Source organism: Letharia columbiana (assembly GCF_014066305.1).
Source record: "Letharia columbiana isolate WasteWater2 chromosome Unknown Sc0000043_s0, whole genome shotgun sequence".
NCBI lineage: Eukaryota > Fungi > Ascomycota > Lecanoromycetes > Lecanorales > Parmeliaceae > Letharia > Letharia columbiana.
This window is the reverse complement of record NW_023501087.1, coordinates 357098-380571: the sequence shown is the minus strand read 5'-3', so window position 1 is coordinate 380571 and position 23474 is coordinate 357098. Positions and strand designations below refer to the sequence as shown.

The 23474-nt window shown below is 52.1% G+C and overlaps 9 protein-coding genes across 9 annotated transcripts; 6 read left to right on the top strand and 3 right to left on the bottom strand.

The window, feature by feature from the left end:
* Positions 1-342: 342 nt before the first annotated feature.
* On the top strand, positions 343-1886 carry HO173_009883 (uncharacterized protein; the record flags this gene model as incomplete). The annotated part of the gene is made up of 2 exons (XM_037311771.1): positions 343-401; positions 935-1886. 2 exons carry the CDS (start codon positions 343-345, stop codon positions 1884-1886), a joined length of 1011 nt encoding a protein of 336 aa, XP_037161477.1.
* Positions 1887-1989: 103 nt separating this feature from the next.
* HO173_009882 (uncharacterized protein) lies at positions 1990-2593 on the top strand (the record flags this gene model as incomplete). Its single annotated transcript, XM_037311770.1, has 2 exons — positions 1990-2111; positions 2242-2593. 2 exons carry the CDS (start codon positions 1990-1992, stop codon positions 2591-2593), a joined length of 474 nt encoding a protein of 157 aa, XP_037161476.1.
* Positions 2594-4392: 1799 nt separating this feature from the next.
* HO173_009881 (uncharacterized protein) lies at positions 4393-7543 on the bottom strand (the record flags this gene model as incomplete). Its single annotated transcript, XM_037311769.1, has 6 exons — positions 4393-5206; positions 6237-6281; positions 6430-6503; positions 6570-6728; positions 6896-7302; positions 7387-7543. 6 exons carry the CDS (start codon positions 7541-7543, stop codon positions 4393-4395), a joined length of 1656 nt encoding a protein of 551 aa, XP_037161475.1.
* A 166-nt stretch (positions 7544-7709) lies between these two features.
* HO173_009880 (uncharacterized protein) lies at positions 7710-9648 on the bottom strand (the record flags this gene model as incomplete). Its single annotated transcript, XM_037311768.1, has 3 exons — positions 7710-8897; positions 8950-9095; positions 9150-9648. 3 exons carry the CDS (start codon positions 9646-9648, stop codon positions 7710-7712), a joined length of 1833 nt encoding a protein of 610 aa, XP_037161474.1.
* A 1308-nt stretch (positions 9649-10956) lies between these two features.
* HO173_009879 (uncharacterized protein) lies at positions 10957-12145 on the top strand (the record flags this gene model as incomplete). The annotated part of the gene is made up of 3 exons (XM_037311767.1): positions 10957-11421; positions 11477-12025; positions 12089-12145. The coding sequence occupies 3 exons, from the start codon at positions 10957-10959 to the stop codon at positions 12143-12145; spliced, it is 1071 nt and encodes a 356-aa protein (XP_037161473.1).
* A 1733-nt stretch (positions 12146-13878) lies between these two features.
* HO173_009878 (uncharacterized protein) lies at positions 13879-14656 on the bottom strand (the record flags this gene model as incomplete). Its single annotated transcript, XM_037311766.1, has 3 exons — positions 13879-13920; positions 13980-14223; positions 14280-14656. The coding sequence occupies 3 exons, from the start codon at positions 14654-14656 to the stop codon at positions 13879-13881; spliced, it is 663 nt and encodes a 220-aa protein (XP_037161472.1).
* A 447-nt stretch (positions 14657-15103) lies between these two features.
* HO173_009877 (uncharacterized protein) lies at positions 15104-16705 on the top strand (the record flags this gene model as incomplete). Its single annotated transcript, XM_037311765.1, has 3 exons — positions 15104-15277; positions 15334-16482; positions 16532-16705. The coding sequence occupies 3 exons, from the start codon at positions 15104-15106 to the stop codon at positions 16703-16705; spliced, it is 1497 nt and encodes a 498-aa protein (XP_037161471.1).
* A 1495-nt stretch (positions 16706-18200) lies between these two features.
* HO173_009876 (uncharacterized protein) lies at positions 18201-19475 on the top strand (the record flags this gene model as incomplete). The annotated part of the gene is made up of 2 exons (XM_037311764.1): positions 18201-18304; positions 18362-19475. The coding sequence occupies 2 exons, from the start codon at positions 18201-18203 to the stop codon at positions 19473-19475; spliced, it is 1218 nt and encodes a 405-aa protein (XP_037161470.1).
* A 2686-nt stretch (positions 19476-22161) lies between these two features.
* On the top strand, positions 22162-22875 carry HO173_009875 (uncharacterized protein; the record flags this gene model as incomplete). Its single annotated transcript, XM_037311763.1, has 1 exon — positions 22162-22875. The coding sequence occupies one exon, from the start codon at positions 22162-22164 to the stop codon at positions 22873-22875; it is 714 nt and encodes a 237-aa protein (XP_037161469.1).
* Positions 22876-23474: the final 599 nt, after the last annotated feature.

Sequence of the window (23474 nt, the reverse complement as noted above, 5' to 3'; positions counted from 1 at the left end):
CACAGAACTTTGCCGTCTTCTTTCCACGCATTCACAAACACATTCGACGGGGCTTTTCCCTTCCTTTCACGAGGGTCTTCCAACCATGATCTTTGATACCGTGATAAATATAACCCGATGTGAGTGCAAATCTAAAGACCTGCTTCGAGTTAGGAAGGATGGGCCAGGAGATCCAACCCCAACCCCGAAGCGGGGTGGACCGACCCCTTAAATTTCCCGTCCCCCCAACTTTGTACGCTTGTATACGTAGTATAGATACCTCTACGCGCCGACCGTTTCCTCACCCTTCACCAACATATTTATATGACCCGTGATTGGTATGTCAGACCCTCATTTCAACCAATGGTGAGCGTGAGGCACGCGTGGCCGTTGGACTTGGATCGCCCGGTTCACAGCCCCGAGTGAGTAGAGTATTGGGTGTATTATACCTATTGTCCGTTGACTTTTACCGTCGACTTGGTTTGATTGTTTTGCCGTCCTTGGTCCGTAATAAGTTATCCAGCGACGCGCGTTCGCGGTTGGCTGATGAGTCTAGCAGTGGGCGAGGGGTGGCAGGATGCGTCACCTTTACCTAGATGTTTCAACTTATCCACACCATAAGGTACTCTCGGCCTCTTCGCCAAGGGGGATAATCTCCTTGCGTCAATATCATGTAGCTGTCCGTCTCTCGGTCTCGTTGCTTTACTTCCTTCTCGCCGTCGTTGTCGTCTTTTTGACTGGGTGGTCTCTCTGATCGCGTTCATTCCTTTCTTGCTTGCTTTGCGATAGCCGGTCTCTACCATTCTGTAGCTGACACTGTAAACATTACGTTCCTTACATCTACATTATCTTCCTCTTTTTTGGAAAAAATCTAAGCCATGCGTGCATCGGCTCTTTGCTGTTTGCTTTCTTGCCTTGCCTCTTCCGCTCTGGCCGTTCACCATCCTCTTCACAGACATCGCCACGACAAGGGAAAACGCACCGAGGTTCTCGTGGTGGAGGAAGACACTACTGTGGAGGATATCGACGTGACTGTTCATCTTCCCGGTCCCCCGCCTGAGGGATATGAGCAACACCAGGAGGGTGGGACGAAGGAGCGTGAGGATACTGAATACCCGTTAACGACTTATACACTCCCTGATGGATCCGTGACAGTCGTCTCTGGGCCAAAGCCGACCCATGCAGGATCTAGGCACGGCGCTGGCAATGGAAAGCACTTTGCACCCCCTTCCAAACCCGAGACTACCGGGGTTGATTCAAGCGCTGGCGAGGCACCTACGTCGAACCCCACTGCGACCAGCTCTGCCGCCGGCGACTCGGGTTCTGGTTCAGGTCCCAGCCTCCTCAGCGGAGGTGGTACCAGTCCGAGCTCCGCGACCCTTTCCGCCGGTTCCTTTGCCTCTCTCGAGAATCCCGATCTCGACTATGCTCCCTCAACCGTGGTAGATCACACAACGTCATCTTCAACAGCCGCCGATTCTCCGGCAACGACAACCACCCCTGCCTCCTCGGTGGTTCCGGCCAACGACTCCCCAGCATCCACCGCGGCCTCCTCTGCAGCGGCCCCATCTCACAGCGGGGGTTATCCATTCAGCGCCGTCGTCGCCTTTGGGGACAACCTGTCAGATAACGGGAACGGCAGCTACGCCCACAATGTCGCAGCTTGGAGTCCGACAAACGTGGTCGACGGGAACACCATCTACGGCGCCCGCACCTGGACCAGCGGACCCGTCGCCGTCTCCTATCTCACCGACCTCCTCGGCGTGCCTATGGATCAAAACTTCGCTTTCGGGGGTGCTTGGGGAGGGAGCCGTTTCGGCGCAACCATTGACGATACGATGCAGCAGTCCAACTTCAGCGCCAGTCTCGCGGACGGGCCGTGGTTCAATCCACGGCGAATTCAGTGAACCCTGCTGGGGAGCCCCGAGTGCCAAAGTCCAGATAAACGACTACATCAACGGCGGCGTCAACAAAAACGCGCTGCATTTCCTGTGGATCGGCGCCAACGACATGGACGCTGCCTACAAAGGCACCCTCGGCATCGACAACCCGACCCTCAACGACGAGTTCTCCTTGAACATCTCCACCAAGATCCCCAACCTCGTCTCCACCCTGCTCGACGCCGGGGCGCCGTACGTCCTCGTGGCCAACCTCTACCCCAAAAACCACGCCCCGCTCTGGCCCAACTTCCTCGGCATCAACACCACGTCGCAATGGGACGCCCTGGGCGCCGCCATCGCCTCCGCCAACGCCGCCCTCGAGGCCGGCTCTCGCGGCCCTGCCCCACGCCGACCGGGTCGTCCGCTACGACGCCTTCACCTTCATGTCGGACCTGTACGCGGACCCGGGCGGCGCGTTCCCCAACATCCGGGACACGAACGGGTTCCCCTCCTTCTGCGACGGGGACGCCGAGGAGCCGGCGGCCGTGCTGGCGGTCAACGGCACGGTGGTGGACGGGGTCCGGATCACGAAGAACTGGGACTACTGCGTCACGCTCAAGCATCAGGATGAGTGGTATTGGATGCAGTATGTGGACCCGATGAGCCATGTACATCAGCTCGTGGCGCAGGATATGCAGGAGACGGTCAAGAAGTTTCCGTTTCCTCCGCTGTGAAGGCGATATCGGTAGGAGGGGTTGAGGCGGCAGACCTTTGAGGGAGTGGGGTCGGCGATTGGCTGGACCTCGTCGGAATTTATTTTCTCTTTTCTTTGGGGGACGTTACGTACCTACGTGATCTCCCCGGGGGAGTCGTGCCCGTACTCGCAGCCGGTCGTAGACCTCCCGTCGCCATCACAAACAAAGAGTCCTCGTGATCTTGTATTGCACAAAGTTCCAAGCGCCCGACTTATTTCTCACATACCTGCCGTCACCGCTCTCCGCGACTGACTGACCGACCGACCACAAGAGGCGCGAAACCAAACCCGAAAAAAAGGGCAGCAAGCAGAGATGAGGGGGGGCGGAAAAGTGCCACGAGGGAAGTGACATCAGCAACCGCACACAACCACCGTCAACCGCAACCGAAACCCCCCCCCAGCACAATCCCATTCAACCCCCCGCCCCGAACGCCAATCCCATCCATCCATCCATCCATCCCAACAGAGCCACATCCCTACCGCATGCGTTCACGTCGAGCCGGGCGGCTCGTCTCCAGCCCCCCAGTCCCCTCTACACCATCATCCACCACGTCTACAGAAATCATTCATTCATCCATTCATCCATTCATCCATTCATCCACATGCTTCATCCGGCCGCCGAAGCATTCAAAACTGATCGGACCGGATAAGAACGACAGCGATGGAACAGTCAGTCACGGGGAAAAAACGGACATCTGTTCATTCTTCTAAATCCGGATGCGAGTGGTGACTCGAAGAGTGATATCCCATCCCGTTTGGGAAAGGCAAAGGGGGTGGTGGATCGAAGGCCTGAGGTGTATGGTTGTCGGCGCACTACCTGAGTGCGGTCGGATGATCGCCGTGCTGATGGCTTGCTGCAGAGAAGATGTGGTTGGGGTTGGGAAAGGGAAAGAGAGCGATGGGTGAGATGGATGGAGGTGCTTGGGAGGTTGGTATGAGCGGATCGCGGAGAGCCATCATTTGTGGTGCAGGGGAAGCAGGCCAGGGTGTTGGAGAAGAAAAGCATAGGGCTCCAGCGAGCGAAAGGGGTAGACAACGAGGTCATGACTGGCAGGCAAGGGTCAGGGTGGCCGAAGGTAAGAGGACGAATGATATAAGAGGACAAGGATAGGAGACTGTTATAGCATGACATTGGACATGCGAGAACGAATTCATAGAACGGAAGACGAATGATTGCTTCAATAAGGTGGATTAGCAAGCGGTGCAGAGGCCGCTTGCAATTGGCTGAAACTGTCCTCTTGTATTGGAGCTCCAGGCCCCTATATCGACACATATTACGCTTCGAATGTGACCATCGTTTCCGTGACCAACTCTGAAGACGTGCAAATAGCCAACCCAACTGCCTCCTCGCCAAGCCTGACATCCACGCATCAACATGGATCGACACGATATATACGTGTCTATGTGCTGCGCATTGAGCCGCTCTTGAGGAGAGAACATATACGCGCGGCGGACCATGAGAAAGTCGTTATAGCGTAGCGCCCTTAAGTCTGTAGGGTAAGGACCATGGAGGGCGCTTGAACTCCTCCTGACGGAAGAGAAGAGCGTTGCAGCAGTAACATGCTGCGATGCATCAGAGATCGGCGAGGGGGCTCGCTGCGCAGAATCGATTAGAATGTAAATGGAAACGGCCGCCCGAAGATTGCAACCGACTCCAAAGAGAGACAGAACACGTAAGCGTAACCTTTGTAACGTCAGTCTCGGTGATTCGCTTATAGCATGGTGGCAGAGGGATAGAACATGTGCATATCGCTGCGTACCAACATTATGCTGAGCCTCTCAATGATTATCGTTGTTCCCAATTGGAGCGCTTGAATCGTTGGATGTTCTGAAGACACCACCCCCAACCGCCTTCGTAATCCCGACTCCCAATCCCGTTATCGCCCCAACGATGATGACAGCAATCAAAGCTTGTACCCAGAATTTCTGCCTCTTGCTCATGCGTTTAAAAGGACTGTATGAATGATGCTTCTTGCTCTTGACCATTGCCTCGTGCTGTTTTCGGGCTCTACTGGATGGCCATACTGCATCGTCTGTATGAGATGGTTGAGCCAGATCTGATTGTGTGAATTGTGTAACCCGTGAGCCAGCTTCGAGATCGTGTTCGTAGATTTGGAAGCGGACTTTCGACTCCGACTTCTTTTGTTCCAGGGAAGTGCGGGTTGTAGGATGGGAGTAGAAAGGGGAGAATGGATGATCTGAGGAAGGTGGGTAGTCGTCTCTCGAGGTAGCATCGTACTCGGAGGAGGGATACAAAGTTGAGTTGGAGATGCTCTCGGTTTTGGTGAGGGTATTATTGTATGATGGTTGTGGTGGTGGTTCTAGGTGAACGACTTCGGCACCAACGATATGTTTCTCGTTGTAGGACATGACTGCAGCGGAGCGTGCAGCGTGATTGATGATCTTTGGAACTTGATTATAGTAAATGTAGTGAATGTAGTGAGTGTGGGCCGATTCCAAGGTGTCAGAGTTGCTGTGAGATTGGACGAGGAAGAAGGGTGAGTCTCCACTTTGAGGGCTGCTTTCAATTGCTTTTCTTTCAATGGGTCTTGTGATGCAGAACCTTTCGATTGATGGAAGGCGGTCGATAAGCCTGGACTATGAGGTGTATATTGAAAGGGAATGTTGGAGGCCGCCTCCTTGCCTCTTTGCACCAAGAGGGTGTCACTTAGATTATTACGCTACAGATGAGCCACAGTCGAGCAGTCCATTCGAACTCGCTCTCTTGGAGGGATTAAAGAAGGGCTGAAGGAGTGGCTTGACTTGAAGATGGATAGGCTCTGTAAAAGAGAGAGTGGGCGTCAATTGGAAAGGGAGAGTGGATGGGCAGGCTCACTGGCTTGGAATTGATTGTGGATCTCAATTTGGAAGGCGCGGCTAGTGGATCTTCGTAGCGCGTCATGCTTCCCGTTAAACTAAATTAGTGTCCGCTCTCTATCGGGTTTGCCTCCCACTTCGATATCACCTTGATCACACGCCATTCAAGTGAGAAAGGCGGAGATAGATGAGCATCACGCTCTTTGTTGATACGGCTTCATATACAAAATTCCATCAAAAAAAGGCGGTACAAAACTCGGAAGGCGAAATGCACGATGTTGTGCTTCTTCTGCACCAATCGGCATCGTTTTCCTGTTCCTGAATTCAATCGACTCGGCCCATCAAATATCATGAAACGTCAATACCAACGGCCAACTTGAACCTACCGAGTACTTTGGAGTACTGATACGATCATAGGAAATCATGCAACATCTACCTGTCTTTTTCGTAGAGAGTGCCTTACCTCCATGAGGCCCCCAATAGTCGACGGGCTTACCATGCAGCTAGGAACGATAGCCTTGAATTGTGTGCGTATCAAAAGGAAATCTACGGTACTTCCTGCATCCAAGGTGTCGACGCATTAGGAACTCTGCAGTTGGACTAGGCATGCGATTATCAAGAACCGGTTATTTCATTGCCAGAAACGGCATCGTGCAGGTCCAGAATCTCAGCCGTGAGATGCTATCTTCATACCTCGTTGACGCCTTCATTGAACCGATCAGTTGTCTAACCCAAAGCGGCTTCATGGGCCTCAAGAGTCCAGCACAATGACGCGCCAGCAGGCCGTGAATGGCCAACAAACCTACGACAGATACTTGGAGAACCACTCAATGCCCTGCTGTGCCGACTCACTAGATTACATTTTCGCCGTCAGTATTGCCCATTTGAGGAGGTATAGCCAGCGTTAAAACGTGTTTCGAGAGTAAAGACTCCCGAGAAATGTCTCAAGACTCGAGACTTGCTCCAAAACGGGATAATATGGGATCCGCAAATACGTACTCCATAGCTTTCTTATCTTTATCGCTGCTCCAATCATTACGCAGTGCAAAGCCATGGATCTGATCCTCATACAGCTATCCCAACATGTCAGCGCGAATCCACCAGGTCGAACCTCAACTCCAAAGGATGGGCCAACTCACCCTAATCTCATGCGGCACAGCCGTCTTCTTCGCCATCAAATCCTGAATCTTGCCCACGGTCCCCTGATCCAAAAGAGAATCTTTTGTCCCCATCGCCAGACTTAGCGGCATCTCCACGGGGTCGAAGTCGGCTGGTACAGCTACGAGGCTCGGATGACACTAGCACAGTTCGGAGTCAGTATTTCGGTTTCGAGATAGTGTTCGCGTCGCGAGACATGTTGAGGGAATATAACGCGAGGGAGGACGAGCAATTGGCTCCCACAACATGTCTCGTGACTTGGAACGCAGTATCAAACAGGAAGACACATCTCCAAGAAGTGCCTCACAGCATACGCCGCATCCACGCCCCCAATATCACTGCCCTTTCCACTCTTGCCCTGCCCGTGGGCTTGCAGAATCGCATACCGCCCGCCCCAGCAGAACCCGATTGCCCCGATCTTGTTCGTGCCAGGCGTCATGCGCACGGTATTGACGAAGCCGTCGATCAAGGGCCGGGAGACACCTTCGCGGTGTTTGGCGAGCCACGGGCCTAAAGTGGTAGGCACGATGACGGCATCCTTAGCTTTGTCGACTAGGGTGCGTGTTTCTTGCGTCTTGAGAGGGGGCTCGACATTGTCCAGAAAGGACAATGGCAAGGAGTCGCCCTGATGAAAGTCCGGCACGTATGCGTAGAAGCCCGCTTTGGCATATTCGTCGGCCAGGAGGCGGATGTTGGGGAATGTGTAACCGAAGACTGAAGATTGGTGTGTTAGCAGGGCAAGACACAGGAGCCCAGGAGTATGGATGACGAGGATGCGTGGCAGATGAGGCAACCCACTGTCGCAAATGAAGATTATCGACTTGGCCTTGGAGTGGTTCTCCGGCTCCGAAATGTAAGTTGAGAGGCCGCCGATTTCATCCTCTCGGCCGGCGGGTTGGCCTTGATGCACCTTGCCACTCAGGCAGCAGTTGCTCATTCCCACGTTCTGAGACATTGCGACCGTGTTTGAACTTGGTCAATTGAGGTTGTGGCGGGAAGAAGAGTGTCCAGTGATTGAGCATGATGATTGTACGCAGAGTGGGTCAAAGATTGCAATGACGTCTGCCCCACCTGGCCGGCGCACTTGCCGCGGGGATCGCCATGGCTGGGAGTAATTTTGTCTAGAGTATGTGAAACTTGATCGAATAGAAGCAAATGCCGTAGTGAATGATAATTACACTCGTTCCAATACTGCAAAGCAACGTAAAATCTTGAGCATACGAGACCGGATTGAAGCCGCCAAAGCGCCCGTGCTGCCGTCTCCCCATCCCCATCCCCATCCATCGTTCCAACGCGGAACGAACGTCCCACCCACCTCCCGCGTCCCACACATCCCTCACCCCCACAAGGATCAACCGAACGGACATTTCCCATCCACCCACACAGCGCCAGCAGGACACCCGCCCTTGCCCACATACATCGGCAGCACGCTCAAACAGGCCATGTCCAACGAACCGTCCGGATTCAGACTCACCACGGACCCGCCCGCGCGGCCCGCCAAGGTGCAATTGTAGGCGCCGTCGAACAGCACCGGGAGATCCACCTCCAACGTCGCCACCGCCTCCTGGATGAGCGACGACGTGCCCGACCCCGCGAAGGCGTACTGGCGCCCCGTGACGGGCGACCAGTACGACGAGGCGCACACGGGACCGCTCGTGCAAGGGTTGGCCGCGACGGTGGAGCCGGGGGTCGCGGAGATGGAGTTGTTGGCGAGGATGGCGGAGAGGATGTGGGTGTCCAGGGCGCCGGTGTAGCCGGAGGTGTAGACGGAGGGGTCGTCGGTGGAGGTGAGGGGGGGTGGAGAAGAGGCCGTTGCCGGCGAAGGCGATGAAGGTGCCGACGTCGTTCATGATGGGTTGAAGGCCGGCGGTGAGGATGGGAGCGAAGCTGGCGCTGTCGAGGTGGGCGCTGGGGAGGTTGGCGAGGGTGTCGGTGGCGGGGTTGACGGCGGCTGGCCACATCGCCGACGCGACGTTGGGGCTTTGCCGGAGGGCTTGGTTGAAGATGACGACCGGTGGGGAAGTAGGGTCTAAGGTCAAAGGCGAGGAACTGGAGGCGTTGGGATCTGATTCGGTGTGTGTTCCGTTCGCACAGGTGACTGACTCTTGTCTGCGGTGGTGTCGACCGTCTTGGTAATAACTGGCTAGCCAGCCGTAACTGCATCCGCCGGCAAGGATGGATGCGCTGCTTGCAGGTGCGGAACTCGATGATGTGCCCGGGTCTGAAGATTGTGGGTCACGTTTGGTTGGGTTTGTGGCTGTGGTAGTTGTGCCGTCGGAGGAGACGGTGCTGATCTGGGGGGTTGCGACCTTGAGGGGTCAGTCTGGTGGATGGTGGAAACGAGGGTTGGGAAGTACGTACCTCAGGGAATGCCAGACCTAGTGTCAATGCCGCCATCACGTTCTGTAAATCCAAGCCCACGTTCATCAGGTTTAGCTCGGTTGAAGCGCTGTTGGAGGCCAAAGAATTCAAGGTCTGTCCTGGGTTCGATGTCACGGTTTGGAGAGCTAGGCTATCGATCAACGCTTGAAATCATGTCGGACATGTGGAAAACAGCTGACCTGTGTAATACATGCCAAAAAAGTTATTGATCATGATTATGTTTAGTACCACATAATTCACCTGTGAGGCAATGGTCGGATCTAGGCCAGTGTCCAACGCAAACGCCCGACCTCCGTCGGATTCAAGGGAGCAAGTTCCTACGCTCTCTGCTGGGTCAAGTTGGGTACAGTCGTAGGTATTCAGTTGCTTAGTAGCCAAGCGTAGGAAGCAGGTTGACCAGGGCTCAGAAGCCCCGCAGCAGCTTAGTGTTTGCCCGGCGCTGTTTTCTGCGTCGGTACAGGTAGGAGTTGTCGCCTTCCAATTTGTCAGATATGGCATGATATCGAGTGTATTCCAGCATGAACTGTCGTAAGCGGCGAGATTATCGACCTGAGTGCCTACGTTGCAACTCGGAGCTTGTCTGGCTTTCAGCGATCCGGAATGAATGCCACCCTGAACAGGTGCAGCAGCAGCCAATGACAGTATTGCTGAAGCAGCAACGATCAATGAAGATGCCATGATGGCTACGTTGCTGTTCGGGAGCTTCATGTGGAGGGAGCACAATTGCGCAATTCGAAATGCTGAGAGGGGTTTTTGAAAGAATGGAACGGAGCCATAGACTGCCCAATGGCATTACATAAGAATTGTCGGATTTTCAGATCGCAAGTGGCTCAATGCAGAAGCGACGTCGACAAAAGCCATTTTGCTAAGAGAGGATGCGCACCATTATTCTTTCTTCGAACCGAAGACACCAGTCTTCGCATAGCTGTATGTGGTAGAGCAATAGGAAAACAAGAAAATGCTATGTTTGATCGTGTATGCGTACAAAGGCGTGTTGTGCGCGTATATCGTTGCGACATGGAGCCGACGATACAAAACACTCGCTCGGAAGCAGAAAGCGCATCAAGAATTTGCGCATCGACCGTTGTAAATGCCAAGCTTGCTCTTGATCGATGTCAGACCCTGTCAACAACTCATATCCCCAGCGGAGGACTCCAACTGCGAGCATGTCGCAACTTGTGCTTCGCCACATGGAACGTTCCTGCGCAGGAAACCACACGTCGCATATGAGCATGAGAAAAACTGGGACAGGAATATGCGTTAGTAAGTAGACTTGAAAATACCTTTGGTTCAAAGCTCGAGTGAAATTTTAATTCCATTGTTCCTTTCCATTCAAAGGCGAGCATGGTCGTAATCCGAAATCGCCGAGACTGCCTTTTCACTACCGCACACAGGGGGTGCAAAAGTACGAGGCCAACTAGACCGGATTTGGACATAGCTTCTCCAGACCAAACTGGCTACATTTCTGCTATTCTACCACTACCAGATCACCACGTAGCTGATTTAATACCCTTGCCACTGTTATTTACAAGCCATGAACAGCGTTTCGGCGTCTCATCGATCCGTTTCTGGATTTCTTCTAGAGAAATCTCCTCCCAGGGGTTGTTATGTGGTTACGTCCAAATCCGGCCTAGTTGGCCTCGTCACTTTTGCACCCCTGGTGACCGTAGATCTCCCGCGTCCAATACCACAAGTAGGTATCGGCCGACGATCCTTTAAACCCGTCGGGACCGAGGGCATTTCTTTTGTGGAAGACGGCAACAGTCATCAGTCATCACTCCTGGCCCAGAGCAGACTCCGGAAGTCCTCCCTGTAAAGCGCGCGGCTGACCATTACCAATCTCTTGATGATGTCAGGAATTCATTATCATCAGATTCTTGGAAGATCTTATGCTCATATCGCGTCCGGCATAACGGCCTGCTGAAATTTAGTCATCTTCCGCCACGAGGAATCTGCTATATACGCCGAGTCGTCTAGTAGTATGAAATGATCATGGCGACTTCTGTGCTTGTTACTGGTGGTACTGGCTTCCTAGGTTCTGCCATTGTCGATGCCGTACAAGAACAACATCCAGAATGGGTAGTCACTGTCCTGGATCTGAACCCTCCAAACGTGCCAAAGAAAAGCATCACATACAAGTGTGGCAACATCACTGATGCTGTCTTGGTCAATACTATTGTAGATGGCATCAAGCCAGACGTCATTATACATTCGGCCGGATTGGTTCCAGAGCTTGCTTTTCGGTATGGAAGGGAACAACGAGACCATGTATTCAATGTTAATGTCAATGGGACTCGCAATATGCTTACGGCAGCCAAGAGCTCTGGTGTCAAAGCTTTCGTCTGGACTGGGTCCTGCACTGCCATCACAGACGACATGAGACACCAGTATCGGAATATAGATGAACGGTGGCCAACATCAAGTCGTTCATTGATATATGGAGAGTCCAAGGCGAGTCGCTGTTCTTTACAGCGATGAATCACCCATCAACTGACTCTCTTGGAAGACTGCCGCAGAGGCATTAGTGCTCGCTGCATGCGATGAAAAGCTTGCGACTTGTGCTCTGAGACCTTCTGTACTCTTTGGGCCTGGGGATTACCAGCTGATTCCATCGGTTCACGCCTGCATCGCCAAAGGAGAAACTCCATTCGTGGTGGGTGATGGGGAGAACTTATGGGATGTGACTTACGTGGGCAATGTTGCAGATGCTCACGTACTGGCGGTGGAGAATCTGCTGTCGACAAGAACTGCCGCTGGAGAGGCAATCTTTATCTCTAACGAGGAACCCATTCCATTTCGAGATTTTTGCTTGGAAGTATGGAAAAACTTTGGTCATTATCCATCATATGAGGTGCACATACCCGTGTCTCTTGCGTCTTTGGTTGGGTACATTGCGGAGTTGGTAACCTGTGTTACTGGTACCCCAACGACGTTGAGCCGCGGAAGCGTCCTTGATGCATGTGGTACGAGGTATTGTAGTGGAGGAATGGCGCGCAAGTTACTCGGGTACAAGCCTCGAGTCGGCATCGAAGAGGGTATCCGCATTAGCTGCGTAGTAAGCCTCCGAAAAAATATTTAACCCCAAGATGTCCATTTGAATCTCGCTAAAATGAAAAAGGACTATGCCCAGCGCTTGAAGTCGTCCGGGGCCGTTGGGAAGCTAGCACACTGCTGATGATACCTGGAATCCAATTCAATCATGAGCTCCCGATACGTCGCACCTTTTAGGGCGATTTATTCTGCGGCCGTCAGCCCCTGGAAGACAAAAAGATGTGCAATCATGATGGAAGAAGGTAAAGTGCGGAACTAAGCACTGGCAGTAGAATCCTCGAGAACGCAGAACCAGAGGACCCGCCCAGAATTAGTGTCAATCTCGTTGTTTCAATCCCGAAGCAAAGCAGTTCAATCCTAAGAGAAGCAGCCGCAGCACTCACGGTAAATGTTTTCCCGATCAAACGCCACGGGATGCGAGAGATCTAACAATGCAGGGCTGGAGCTGAGCTGATTAAGATGGTCGCGACCATTAGCATGATGAGCACGGCCCAAAGTACCCAAATTTATGGGCATTGATTTCTTGCAAACCAAAAACTCTGCAATTCAGCTCAATAACCTTCTTGATTGTTCATTATGCGAAAATCCTTTCCTTAGTATCAGGAGGAGAGGCGACCCTCATTCTAAACTCAAAGTAGCCGCCGCAGCATCCAACAGCGGCGATCGAGCCAATCAATTCAGGTAAAATCTCGCAGAGCCCCAAAACCGGTGGAAGCAACTCAAGCAAGAGCTTCACGAGATACCCAACATTTCCTCTCCATGACAGCCTTGTTACTACTGGCCACGTGAAGCATGCTTCGTGTGACAGGACTAGGGACAAGCGGCATGACGCTCAGTTATACCAGGTTCTCAAGGTCGTCATGTTCATGTTGACTGGCTACGTATCTCGACGCTCTCTTATGCTGATGGGCTCTGTGGCTTGGTACGTTGATTTTCGACTATGTCAATCGCCACTGGTTGAAAAGGAATTTGTAAAGAGAATTGACGCAATGAACGGAAACGTCGCCGACTGCACGAATGAGAAGCTTGCCCGCGGATGGGTATTTGGAATGCGAAAACGTTACCTTGTTCCTGAAAACTAGTGGCAATGAGTTTGGTCCTGGGAAGACAGTACATGCGAAGCATGTAAAATTTGGGGACATGGGGTAGTAGAGCCTGCAAACCCACGCTCGAGCAGACCAGGGCTATAGAATCCTAGGGTTTAGGCTTGGATCAAACCCTCATGCCAGGTTCTAGAGTGGCAAGAGTTGTAACATATATCGAGCGAAGTATAAACAGTGGATGAGAAAACAGCGTGGTTATACCATGTACCCCAATATCTGTTTGGGGGACGATGTGGAAGTTTGCACAACGCCAATAGACGCCATCACCTGAGAGAGGAGTTGATTTCCATCGAACTTCACCACTACTTTGTTGTATAAAATTCAATTGACTAGACTCTAATTCCATTACAGATAAGGATTAGTCCTCACCGATACTGTGTGTATTTGAGAGATTATCTAGACAACGGTGAATTGCAGGTTAGTGTGCTGAATGTAGTTGAATCTTGTATGCTGCTGAGGACATGTGAAAGAGGAAAAGATATTTTGTAGGGGAAGTTGGGGATTACTATCGGATGCCGACGGAAGATATCAGTAACTAGTTGTCACTCCAAATGAGTCACATGCAAACGAATTGAAGCTCTGTCGATGTTTATGAGTGCACGCTATGGATTGCTATCGCGAAATGGGTATCTCAAATTCACGCTCCCCCAACTGTGTCACTCCTTTGGAATGCCTGCCCTCAGGTAAAAAATCACAACTTGGCTCCAAGAAAAGCTGCCACTCCTCGGAAATAGGAACGGTTGCTCGTGAAAGCTCAGTATTGCTTCTCGAAGATCTTCTGTATGGGTTTGGCAGCCTAATACGAGTCAGCATCACGCGTTCGCGTGAAGTAGCCTAGAAAAGGAAATCACGCACATCGATGAATGTCTCCAAATCCTTGTCTAAGCTCGCGAGGTCATCCTTCCTCTTCTTGTTGTCCGCAATCAAGCCTTGCTTCTTCTTGAGTAGGCCTTGCCGCTCCTGCTCCAACAGTTCACGCTCCGAGAGCTCGTGATTGATGCGTGCAAACATCATTGTCCTTTCATCGTCTTCTGTGTGCTCGGGGTGCATTTCGAGGAAATCTCCAACGGGTATCAGGGGGAGCTGCTGGTACTTGTGACTAAGCGAAAGGAATTAGCCTTCATCTGCAGCAAAAATCCGCAAGTTCAAACCTACTCGTACGAATCGCACGCGGCAATCTCGCCTCGGAGGTGCCTCTCTTCGTAGTACAGATTCTGTAGCTGCAGATGTAGCCTGTCGATTTCTTGCCGCGCCTCTGCCGTTGTCTGCTTTGTAGTCCTCACTTTGAGAATTGCGTTGCGGTTCAAATCCCGCAACTGGCCGAGGTGGGAGTACAGTAGGCGTTGCTGCTTGGATACGTCGAGCTGGACTTCAACCGAGGGTACCTGCGAGGCGGCGATGGCGTTGGCTCCGACCAGGTCGATGAGTTGCATACATTGCTCGCGTGTGCGGAGAGATGTGGCCAGGACTGATTGGAGGTAGGAGTCAGTCACTATGTCTCCAGTCTTGGTATCAGCCGTGGATGCTGGCATGGTGAAGAGTTGTGATTGCTGTTGATCGATTCACCAAATTCCCAGACTCTCCCCAGCATGTCTTGGCATTTCCTTGGCAGGCTAGCTTGGATTTTTGCCACTTGGAATGCGCAATGGCTGGACCCCTGCGCTCCTGCACCAGCTGCATCTGATGATGAAAAAGTGCAGTCCTCCATCCTACTACAACAGCTACAAACCCCACGTGCGACTCTCCGTGTACATACATACTTCTATTTCTAGTCTTTTCATCTCTTCAAACCTTTGTCTACGAGTACTCTATATACTTGACCTACTCGTATCGATTGACTTTATCGCATTCTTCCCATCACCCCACCAGCTGACCAAACCAGAAGCCCCGCCCAGCCCGCCTCCCCAAACAAGTCCTTGAACCCAAAAACAATCCAATCCACCCTCCAAATGCCCTCTCTTTCTTCAACATCGCTCGTCATGCCCTATTCTACCCCCTCGCTCACACTTTCGTCTCATGACGGAGCATCAGACGCGCACACTACGGCAACACCTCCACCGGCGTCGCCACTCTCTCAACCCCGGCGGCACTCATCCCACCAACCATGGCGGAGGCACTCTCACGACTTGGACTCCGATGTCATATTCATGAAAGTTTGTCTCTACCTTTCTCAATTGCAGCATCTTTCATACGCTGATCATCTAACCAGGTCGACCTGTTCATTTCCGACCTGGGACGACGCTTAGATTGGATAGAGAACTATGGCAACTTGAAGCTCGATGCAACAGTCAACGGCGCATACTTCACCTTGGATGCCATCCGAGAATCGTGTTCACATGTCTCAGGCGAGCTGATTGGCGCTGGACGGCGACGGGCAAGGATACTCGTGGAGACCGTGGAGAGCAGATACAACGATGCCTTGCCAACCCGAGAGACGCTGGAGGCAAAAGCACAAGCTGGCATGCGACTCACGGACAAATTTCTTTCAGATCTGGAGGCTCGTGCTCTTGCTGTCAAAGATACGGGGTTTTCAGAGATCATAGACGGAGGCTGGCGCATGGCAGAAGAGGGCTTCGAGAAGGCAAGAGAAGTGGTAGATGAGGGGTTGGACAAGGCGCGCCGGGCAAGAGAGACGCTGAAAGAGAATGTTGAGCATGCCGTCAAAAGGGCAAAAGAGCACCGCCTCATCACATACGATGACCTACCGTACCCATGGCAAGTCAATCCTCACATCACGCGGGGCTACCGGTTCTCCGAAAACAAGATCGACTGCATCAAGTCGGCTTTCAACTTCTCCAACGAGACGGTGAACATCTGGTCTCATGCCATCGGCTTGATCATTGTTCTGGCTATCGCGTTCTACTTCTACCCTTCTTCTGTCAATTTCTCGCATTCCTCCAAGACCGACGTCTTCTTCGCTGCGGCCTTCTTTTTCGCCGCTTGCAAATGTCTGGTCTGCTCGTGTATGTGGCACACGATGAGCAGTATTTCGGAGCAGACCCTGATGGAACGCTTTGCTTGCGTCGACTACACCGGCATTTCACTGTTAATCGCTGCTTCCATCATGACAACCGAATACACTGCTTTCTATTGCGAACCCGTCAGTCGCTGGATCTATATCACCACCACCGCCACTCTAGGTGTAGGGGGTGTCATTCTACCTTGGCATCCGACGTTCAACCGCGCAGATATGAATTGGTTTCGGGTCCTGTTCTATGTCTCCCTTGCGGCCACTGGCTTTGCCCCGATCTTTCAATTGAGCTGGACTAGAAGTCCAGGATGGGCGTGGGCGTTTTATGCGCCGATCGGAAAATCCATCGGCGTGTATTTTGTCGGTGCCCTCATTTACGCAGGTCAAGTAAGTACTCCGAAAGGGCAGAATGATAGCTGGACTGATGCATGGGCAGGTGCCGGAGCGGTGGTTGCACGGCTGGTTTGACTATGTTGGAGGTAGTCACAACATATGGCATTTGGCAGTATTAGGCGGCATACTATTTCATTACATGGCGATGCAGAGTTTTTTCTCGGTAGCCTTTGAACGAGGGCGAGAAGAGTGTGGGTACGACATTTTGACGCGGTGAACTAGTGTGGATGAGACCACGGGATCAAGAGCTGACTGGTGGCTGATGTTATAAAGTAAATATTGGAATATATTTATGGACATATGCCTCACCTTTGACATTATTGCATCGATTAGCTCGTGCCAAGGGAAAAGGTCATATGTGCCTCGTAGTTTTTGGTCTAGGGCGAAAAGCAAAGATCTGCAATTTTTGGGCAGCAACTGCTGCACAATCTTTCATCAACGCTTCATCAATGCAAGGGCACAACCCAGAGCCTCTAAATGCTTCTAATCTCGACGGCGAGGATCTCTTCTAGACTCATGATGGAAATTTCAATTGCAGATCATTGGGCATACAGACGATATCACCACAGACAGCCTCACCATCTCTCGCTCTCTTTGGGCGTAAGGCGCTGACCGTTCGCACCTCCCACCCTACACCGTGGACTTCCTCCAGCGATGCTTTAGAACTCAACAGGCGTTCTAGCCAGTGATCAGGATGCATGAGCCTTCCTGCTTAAGCGGTTCGGCGTCTCAAGATCGATGCACATGCCGCCTGCTGGTGCCTACGGTGTCCAAATCCAGGACTGATTTCTGCATTGACAACGAACGCGCACGCCATCAAGGCGACGCGAATGATCCACTAATATCCCTTCTCAGTCCAAACCCGCAATGCATATGCTTTCTCAGAGTGGCGTCTTGGTGTTCTCCACAAGTATTCGTCGATTGACGAGGAAGGAAACAAGTTTGGTACGCAATCACGAGGATCGAGGGCTTGTATCTTCAATCCACCAAATCTCTAGTCGCCACAAACTCTCGCTATTCGTCCATCATCCACGCCTCACGGATACCCAATCTCCGCATGCCGTTATTACCCGGCTCTGTCTTGCGGCCCTTACAGCGTGGAAAGCGATGCTTCTGTCATCACACTCAAGGTAAGAGTCCTTGCGGTCTGACTCTCAAACGTGCTATGTGCCTGTTTCACGGTACTCTCGCCACCCTGTCGGAGTCCCAATTGAGTGGATCACCGTATTGGATGAGAAAATGCCCGTCATCGTTACGCTTTAACTTTTTTCTGAGTGTCCAGCCAGCCGACTGGGCCACACCGCGAAGATGCATACCGCCATTTGACCGTAGACTGCCATCACCGGACGACGTCTTAGGCGCCAACTCATCGTACCGGAAGCCCTGCCTCAACAGATCGTCGTCAGCAAGGGCTGCATCTTTGCGGTTGATCCCTGGAATCCTTGATAATTATCCCAGAAGCAAATCCTGCTATCTGCTCCTTCGGGCGTCAAGATCTGCAGTCCTCATGAGCGACTCCGGCGCGCCGAAAGGATGATGCTTCCCCAGCTGTAGTCTTCTAGTTGACGTCCACTCGAGTCCTAGCGTTGCGAGAAACAGTATGTCTTCGATGAAAGTCTCCTTGCGCCCTTGGCCATGCCTCCGTATATTTGCAACTCTATTGTCTTATCGATGCTAGTAAGGGTTCTATACTGATACTTCAGTCTCTCAACATGTCACACCGGGAAGGCTATCACTCCGATCAATGGGCGAGACCAGGACACGATAGGGAAGACCTCGCTCCTTCCCGCCACCCACATGAAGCCTCTTCCCGAAGGTGAAGGGCCGTCAAGTCATTGGAATGATGTTATCGGGTTAGCTAACAGTCTTGTAGTCCTCATAAACCGTATCCCGATGACCATGGCATCGCGCCATTTGCCTCTCGCCCTGTGTACACGGATGCGTACAGCACGGCCTCTCCAAGCTCACTCTACGGATTCTCTGAGGAGCGTGCAAGTCTTGACCCCAGGGCTGTTGGACCTTTGCAACAAATCATTCCGCCATACCGAGATGAGATTATGGACAGGAATCGCGTTTTGGCTATGCCTCCTCCCACAAGAAGGCCTGGGTCATATGAGCCTCCAGATCGGCTGGAGACTTTGAGCCAGGCGGCGCCGCAACTCTCAAGGATTCCGACCTCATTTCAACATCCCTATTCGCACCCAGAGACCGGGATGGGATTCAATGCAGTGAGATCTCCTCCAGGGTTAACGCGTCGCATGAGTTGCCAGGATTTAAACCAAAGACCACCCTCTTCGGCAGGCAATAACCCATGGGAAACGGAGTATACAATTCCACAGGATCGTGCTGAGTACCTGGATGAACGAGTTGCTTCAAGGGAAGCGGCCATACTGCCCGAACCCAAAGGATATGAGAGACAGCCAAGGAGATTCCGTGGAGGCCGAGATGAGTTTGCTGAAGGCCAGGTTCAGCATTTGCCCAAGATTCAAGTCCAACAGGCTCGGGAACGAGACCTGGATTACGAGCCAATCAGCCTAGACCTTCAAGAACAGAACGACATCCTGTCTCGCGTGAACAGACGTCTTTCCCAATGCGCTTTTGATTTCATTGCCATGTACCAATTCCCGATACCACTGGAAGCTGGAAAGCCCATGGTACGAGTTGCCACTGATAGGGCTTGGACCGAGTGGGTGTATCTGCTGAAGAGGCTGGCTACTAAGCGTCGTATACCTTCAAAGGCAATCTACGATGGTCAGATCAAGGAGCTAACAACATTGCTGGACAATTCCGTGGAGATGCGTCACTCTACCAAGCCTCAGTCGAGACCATTAAAGGATGATCGTCATGTACTCCAACTGATTTCCGCTGGTATCCAAGTGGGAAGAATGCTCAAGGATGCTACTACCATGGACTATCTGGACAGACTCTACAAGGACACAGAGGCCCTCGTCCAGCAGCGAAAGAGCATGCCCAGATACCCAAGGTGACCAAAGCCTACAAGGAAAATCCCGAAGGACCACAGGTTGTTGGCGAAGGCTCCATACAGCCTCGAGAAGACCTAGGGCGTGACGGACATTGGAGAGACCGGCCCCCCATTTGGCAGGTAATACAACAAGGATCGGTGTTTGGACGACTTTCACCCCATTGAAAGTGCGGAGCCAGCAAGGGTACAGCCTTGCTAGCGTTTCTTATCTTTTTGCTTCTTTTGCACCGCGCGCACAAGAATAGCAAAGCCACTACGGATTACGGGATTCAGCCAGGCGTTTGTTTGCCACTTTGGATAATAATGCCTTTGGACCTTTGGTTTGTCTCCATAAGCAGTGCCGCTGGATAGTTTCTTTGAAGTACAGGAATCTGGTTTTTATTCCGGTATGCTCTCCAAGCTTTTGTCCCAGGGCTCCCGGACCAGTTGGGCTCTAGGCGCTTGGAGAGGCTTTATTGTTCCTCCTTTCGGTATCCTCATCACTTTTCCAGCATCCATGAAGTAACATCTTGATAATAAATGCAATATTCCCTGTAAACTGGGCCATTCACCCAAATCATGAGACCGGATATTGACTTGGTGGCAAGCAGTTGCGCACGTCTTCGATCCCAAGTGCTTCCCAATTCGAGACGAACAATGACCATAAGACAGATACCACGCGCTTACTAGACAGCATCGACACACCGCACTAGCGACCAGCCATCTCACAGCTCCTCTATGCTTCCCACACGACCTTTGAAGGAATTTGGACCATCAGTTCGAGCAACTACGTGGGACCAGTCATTGTGACCAGGCATAGGCATCTTCGATTCAATTCCCATGGATTTCTCTTACGTTAAGTGACAGCGTCAACAGCATTGATTTCCTCGGTCTTCTCATACAGTGTCTACTCTGAATCGACGCAGGGGCTGCCTCCAATGCTTCAATAGAGGCCTGGTAAGTTTGTGGCGTCAAGCATTGATGGACTGAACAAGAATAACATTGTTCAATTATTTTTTCTATTTCCGATGTGTTCGGCAAAGCGCTCTGTTCTGTTATTACTTGCGTCTACCTGTTTCCTCCCACAACCCTTTCATAAAGCCTTACACACCATTCATCTACGGAATCTAAGAGACGTTTTAGGCCGTGAATCCTTCATGGCGACAAGCATTCATAGGATGACGGAGTGCATAAAGTTCTGACAAACACGTGGCTTGAGAATCCCAGTCAGCGGCTTCAGGGGTACTAAATCGGGAGAGCTACGACTCTGAGCCTCTCATGTTGGTACAGGTCAATCTAGCCTGCCCTGAGAATGTCGGAACCAGGCGGTCGGGTCCTTGAGCAAGACAGCATTGGCTGAGACATAATCAGAGCATTATTTAGACTCGAGCAACGGTCAAATGAGATCGACGCCCGCGTGCGGAATATTGTTATGTGTAGTGAAGCGGCTCAAGTTGACCAGTCGTCGTGCGATTATATAATAAGCTCTCAGCCAGTCAGATCCCCTCACACCGGCAATTGTGTCGCAGAGCCGCCTGAGGTCACTCTACGCAGACCTTTGACGCCGGACTGCTCGGCGCTCAAGCTTGGAGCCTCAGATGAAAGCACGCAAGCCCATTCGTAGCGAGTCAAGCAAAGTCTTGATACCATATTGGTAGCACTTCTCGCGCGCTTTCATGCCTCTCAGGATAGAGACCCCTTGGGCGGCTGGCTAAGCCAGATCCCATTATATAAAGACGGCCCTCCGTTCAGGAAGGTAGAGTGACATACAGAATCTACCTGCTCGCTGGGATTCCCTAGGCTGCTTGGGGGGTACCTTAGCCATCACAACTTTAGCGCTCCCACTCCCTTGATCTGGCGAACACACTGTTCCTTCGCGTTTCTCTCGGGCCCTTTTGTTGATACGGAATCTTGCTAGGTTGGGTCCAATCTCTCATGAGGATCAGTAAAGTAAGAATAGCATTATTATTGGCACCACCGTGACCACTGTGACTCTGACGGCAGTGCTCTAGGTCCATCGTGGTTGGAATCATACTCTAGGCGGGAGTCGCCCTTTAATCAGCTGCACGGACGGGGCACGAATCACAGCAATTCGTCAGGCTACTCAGGTGTTGTGCCCAATCAATCGCTTCATTCACAGCGCTTCCAGAGCCAACGAGCTTTCACGAACACCCACTCGGCTTTTTCCCCATCCCTGTCATTCCTCAATCGTCCTAGTTCCCTCGTGGCTTCCACTCTTTTTCGGGATCAACCCCAGAAGCGATCCCAGCTCACTAAACCAAGAGAAGCTAGTTCGATTTCTAATCTTGCATCAGCTTGCATCCTTTTACAACGCTGTTGTAACAGAAATTATATTTTTTTTATTTTTGTTTGAGAAAAGCAAAAGGGTCTTGGCGCGAAAATCATTCCTGTAACCGCCCGGCTTTTGACCAGCTAAGCACCCACGCACAACCACTCAATCCCTCACCGCGCGCTGGCCTTGATTGCTAGTCCAATAACAAATCAGGTATGTGCTTACCTTCCTACTCCACCTCTTCCCTTCTCTTCTCCTCTCCTCTTTTCTCCTCTCATATAAGCCCGTCACGCCCCAGAGCCTCTCTTTTCTTGTGCTGCCATCACGGCTCACTCATTTGCCCGCCGCAGGCACCGCCGTCTGATCCTGCCTCGAGTCATTCATTTGACGAGACGCTCTCCCCAACTCGACGGCCATCATGTCTCCTACCTCGACCAAGCCCATTCCTCCCACCATCAACACCACCTCCCCTACCGCCGACACGCCTAAATCCCCAAAGCCGACCTTGCCCGCTCTCAAGACACCTAAAACTGCGAGCCTACCCTCAGAGCTACCACGCAGCCCACTGCCCGGCCGGCTGGAGATGATCAAGCAAGAAGAGGATGACATCAAAACACCTATCACACCACCACAAGCCTACACCGAATTCCTCAGAACCCTCTCCCCTGCCGTCTCCACCCCTTCCACAGGTAGATCGCCAATGTTCGACCGCCTCTCCGGCAAATCCACACCCATCACCCAGCCCTCCAGTGCCAATAGCTGTCTCTGCAGCAGCCATGACATCTCGAAAACAGACTCCGCACCCATGATCCCACCCTCACCATTCATGCGCCCTCCGAACTCAGCACGCACACCCACTCTCCTACGGAAACTGCGAATCCCACAATCACCAGCCTGGTCTCCCGCTACAGACTCGCCAAAAAGCAGCGCATTCAGTAGCGCTCACCGCTCTCCGTACTCACCTGCCGACTGGGTCGTCGATGGGAAAGCGAGATACTTTGAAGGGCCCAGGTCGTGTACACATAAGCCGGTCAGCGTGAGGCAGGTGATTACGAAAACGGTGACATACACGAGGTCGCCGATCACGCCGCTTGATCCGGCGCCGAAGGGGAAGAAGAGGCGGTTGGAGTAGAGCTCGCACCTGCACCTCATACACCTTCAACCTCGCTATGAGGATTCGACCCACATCTGTCCATGCAATCAAAACGTCCATCCATCAACACTACACTACCTCACATCGAAAGCTCTTCACGACCTAATGTTGCCCCCCTCCCCCAATGCCCTTAGGCGCTGCTCGAAGCCACTGCATTACCTATCACTCTACCTACGCGACATGGGAGGCATATGACGTGACGAAACTTGGAGCTCGGCGTCGGACTTGACCCCGCAGACAGGAGTTCTGCCAATTTTTTGTTTTTGTTTGCTCTTAATCTTACTGGCGTATTGGAGCTTGCAAAGGAGACAAGCGGGGGGAAGCTGGGCAAGGCACAGTCAATGTTCTGCGCCAAGATACCACTGTTTGCTTACATCAAATCAATTCATGCTATGTATCGCTTTTCCCACCAATCCCACCCAATCCACCCGCTCTCTCTACACAACAACCATAAAAACAACAACCATAAAAACAACAACAAAAACAAAAACAACAACAACAACCCGCTGATCCACCCCAAATCCCCATCCTGCATCATCTCGCATCTCGCATCATGCAACCCTATTGACCCCCTCCCC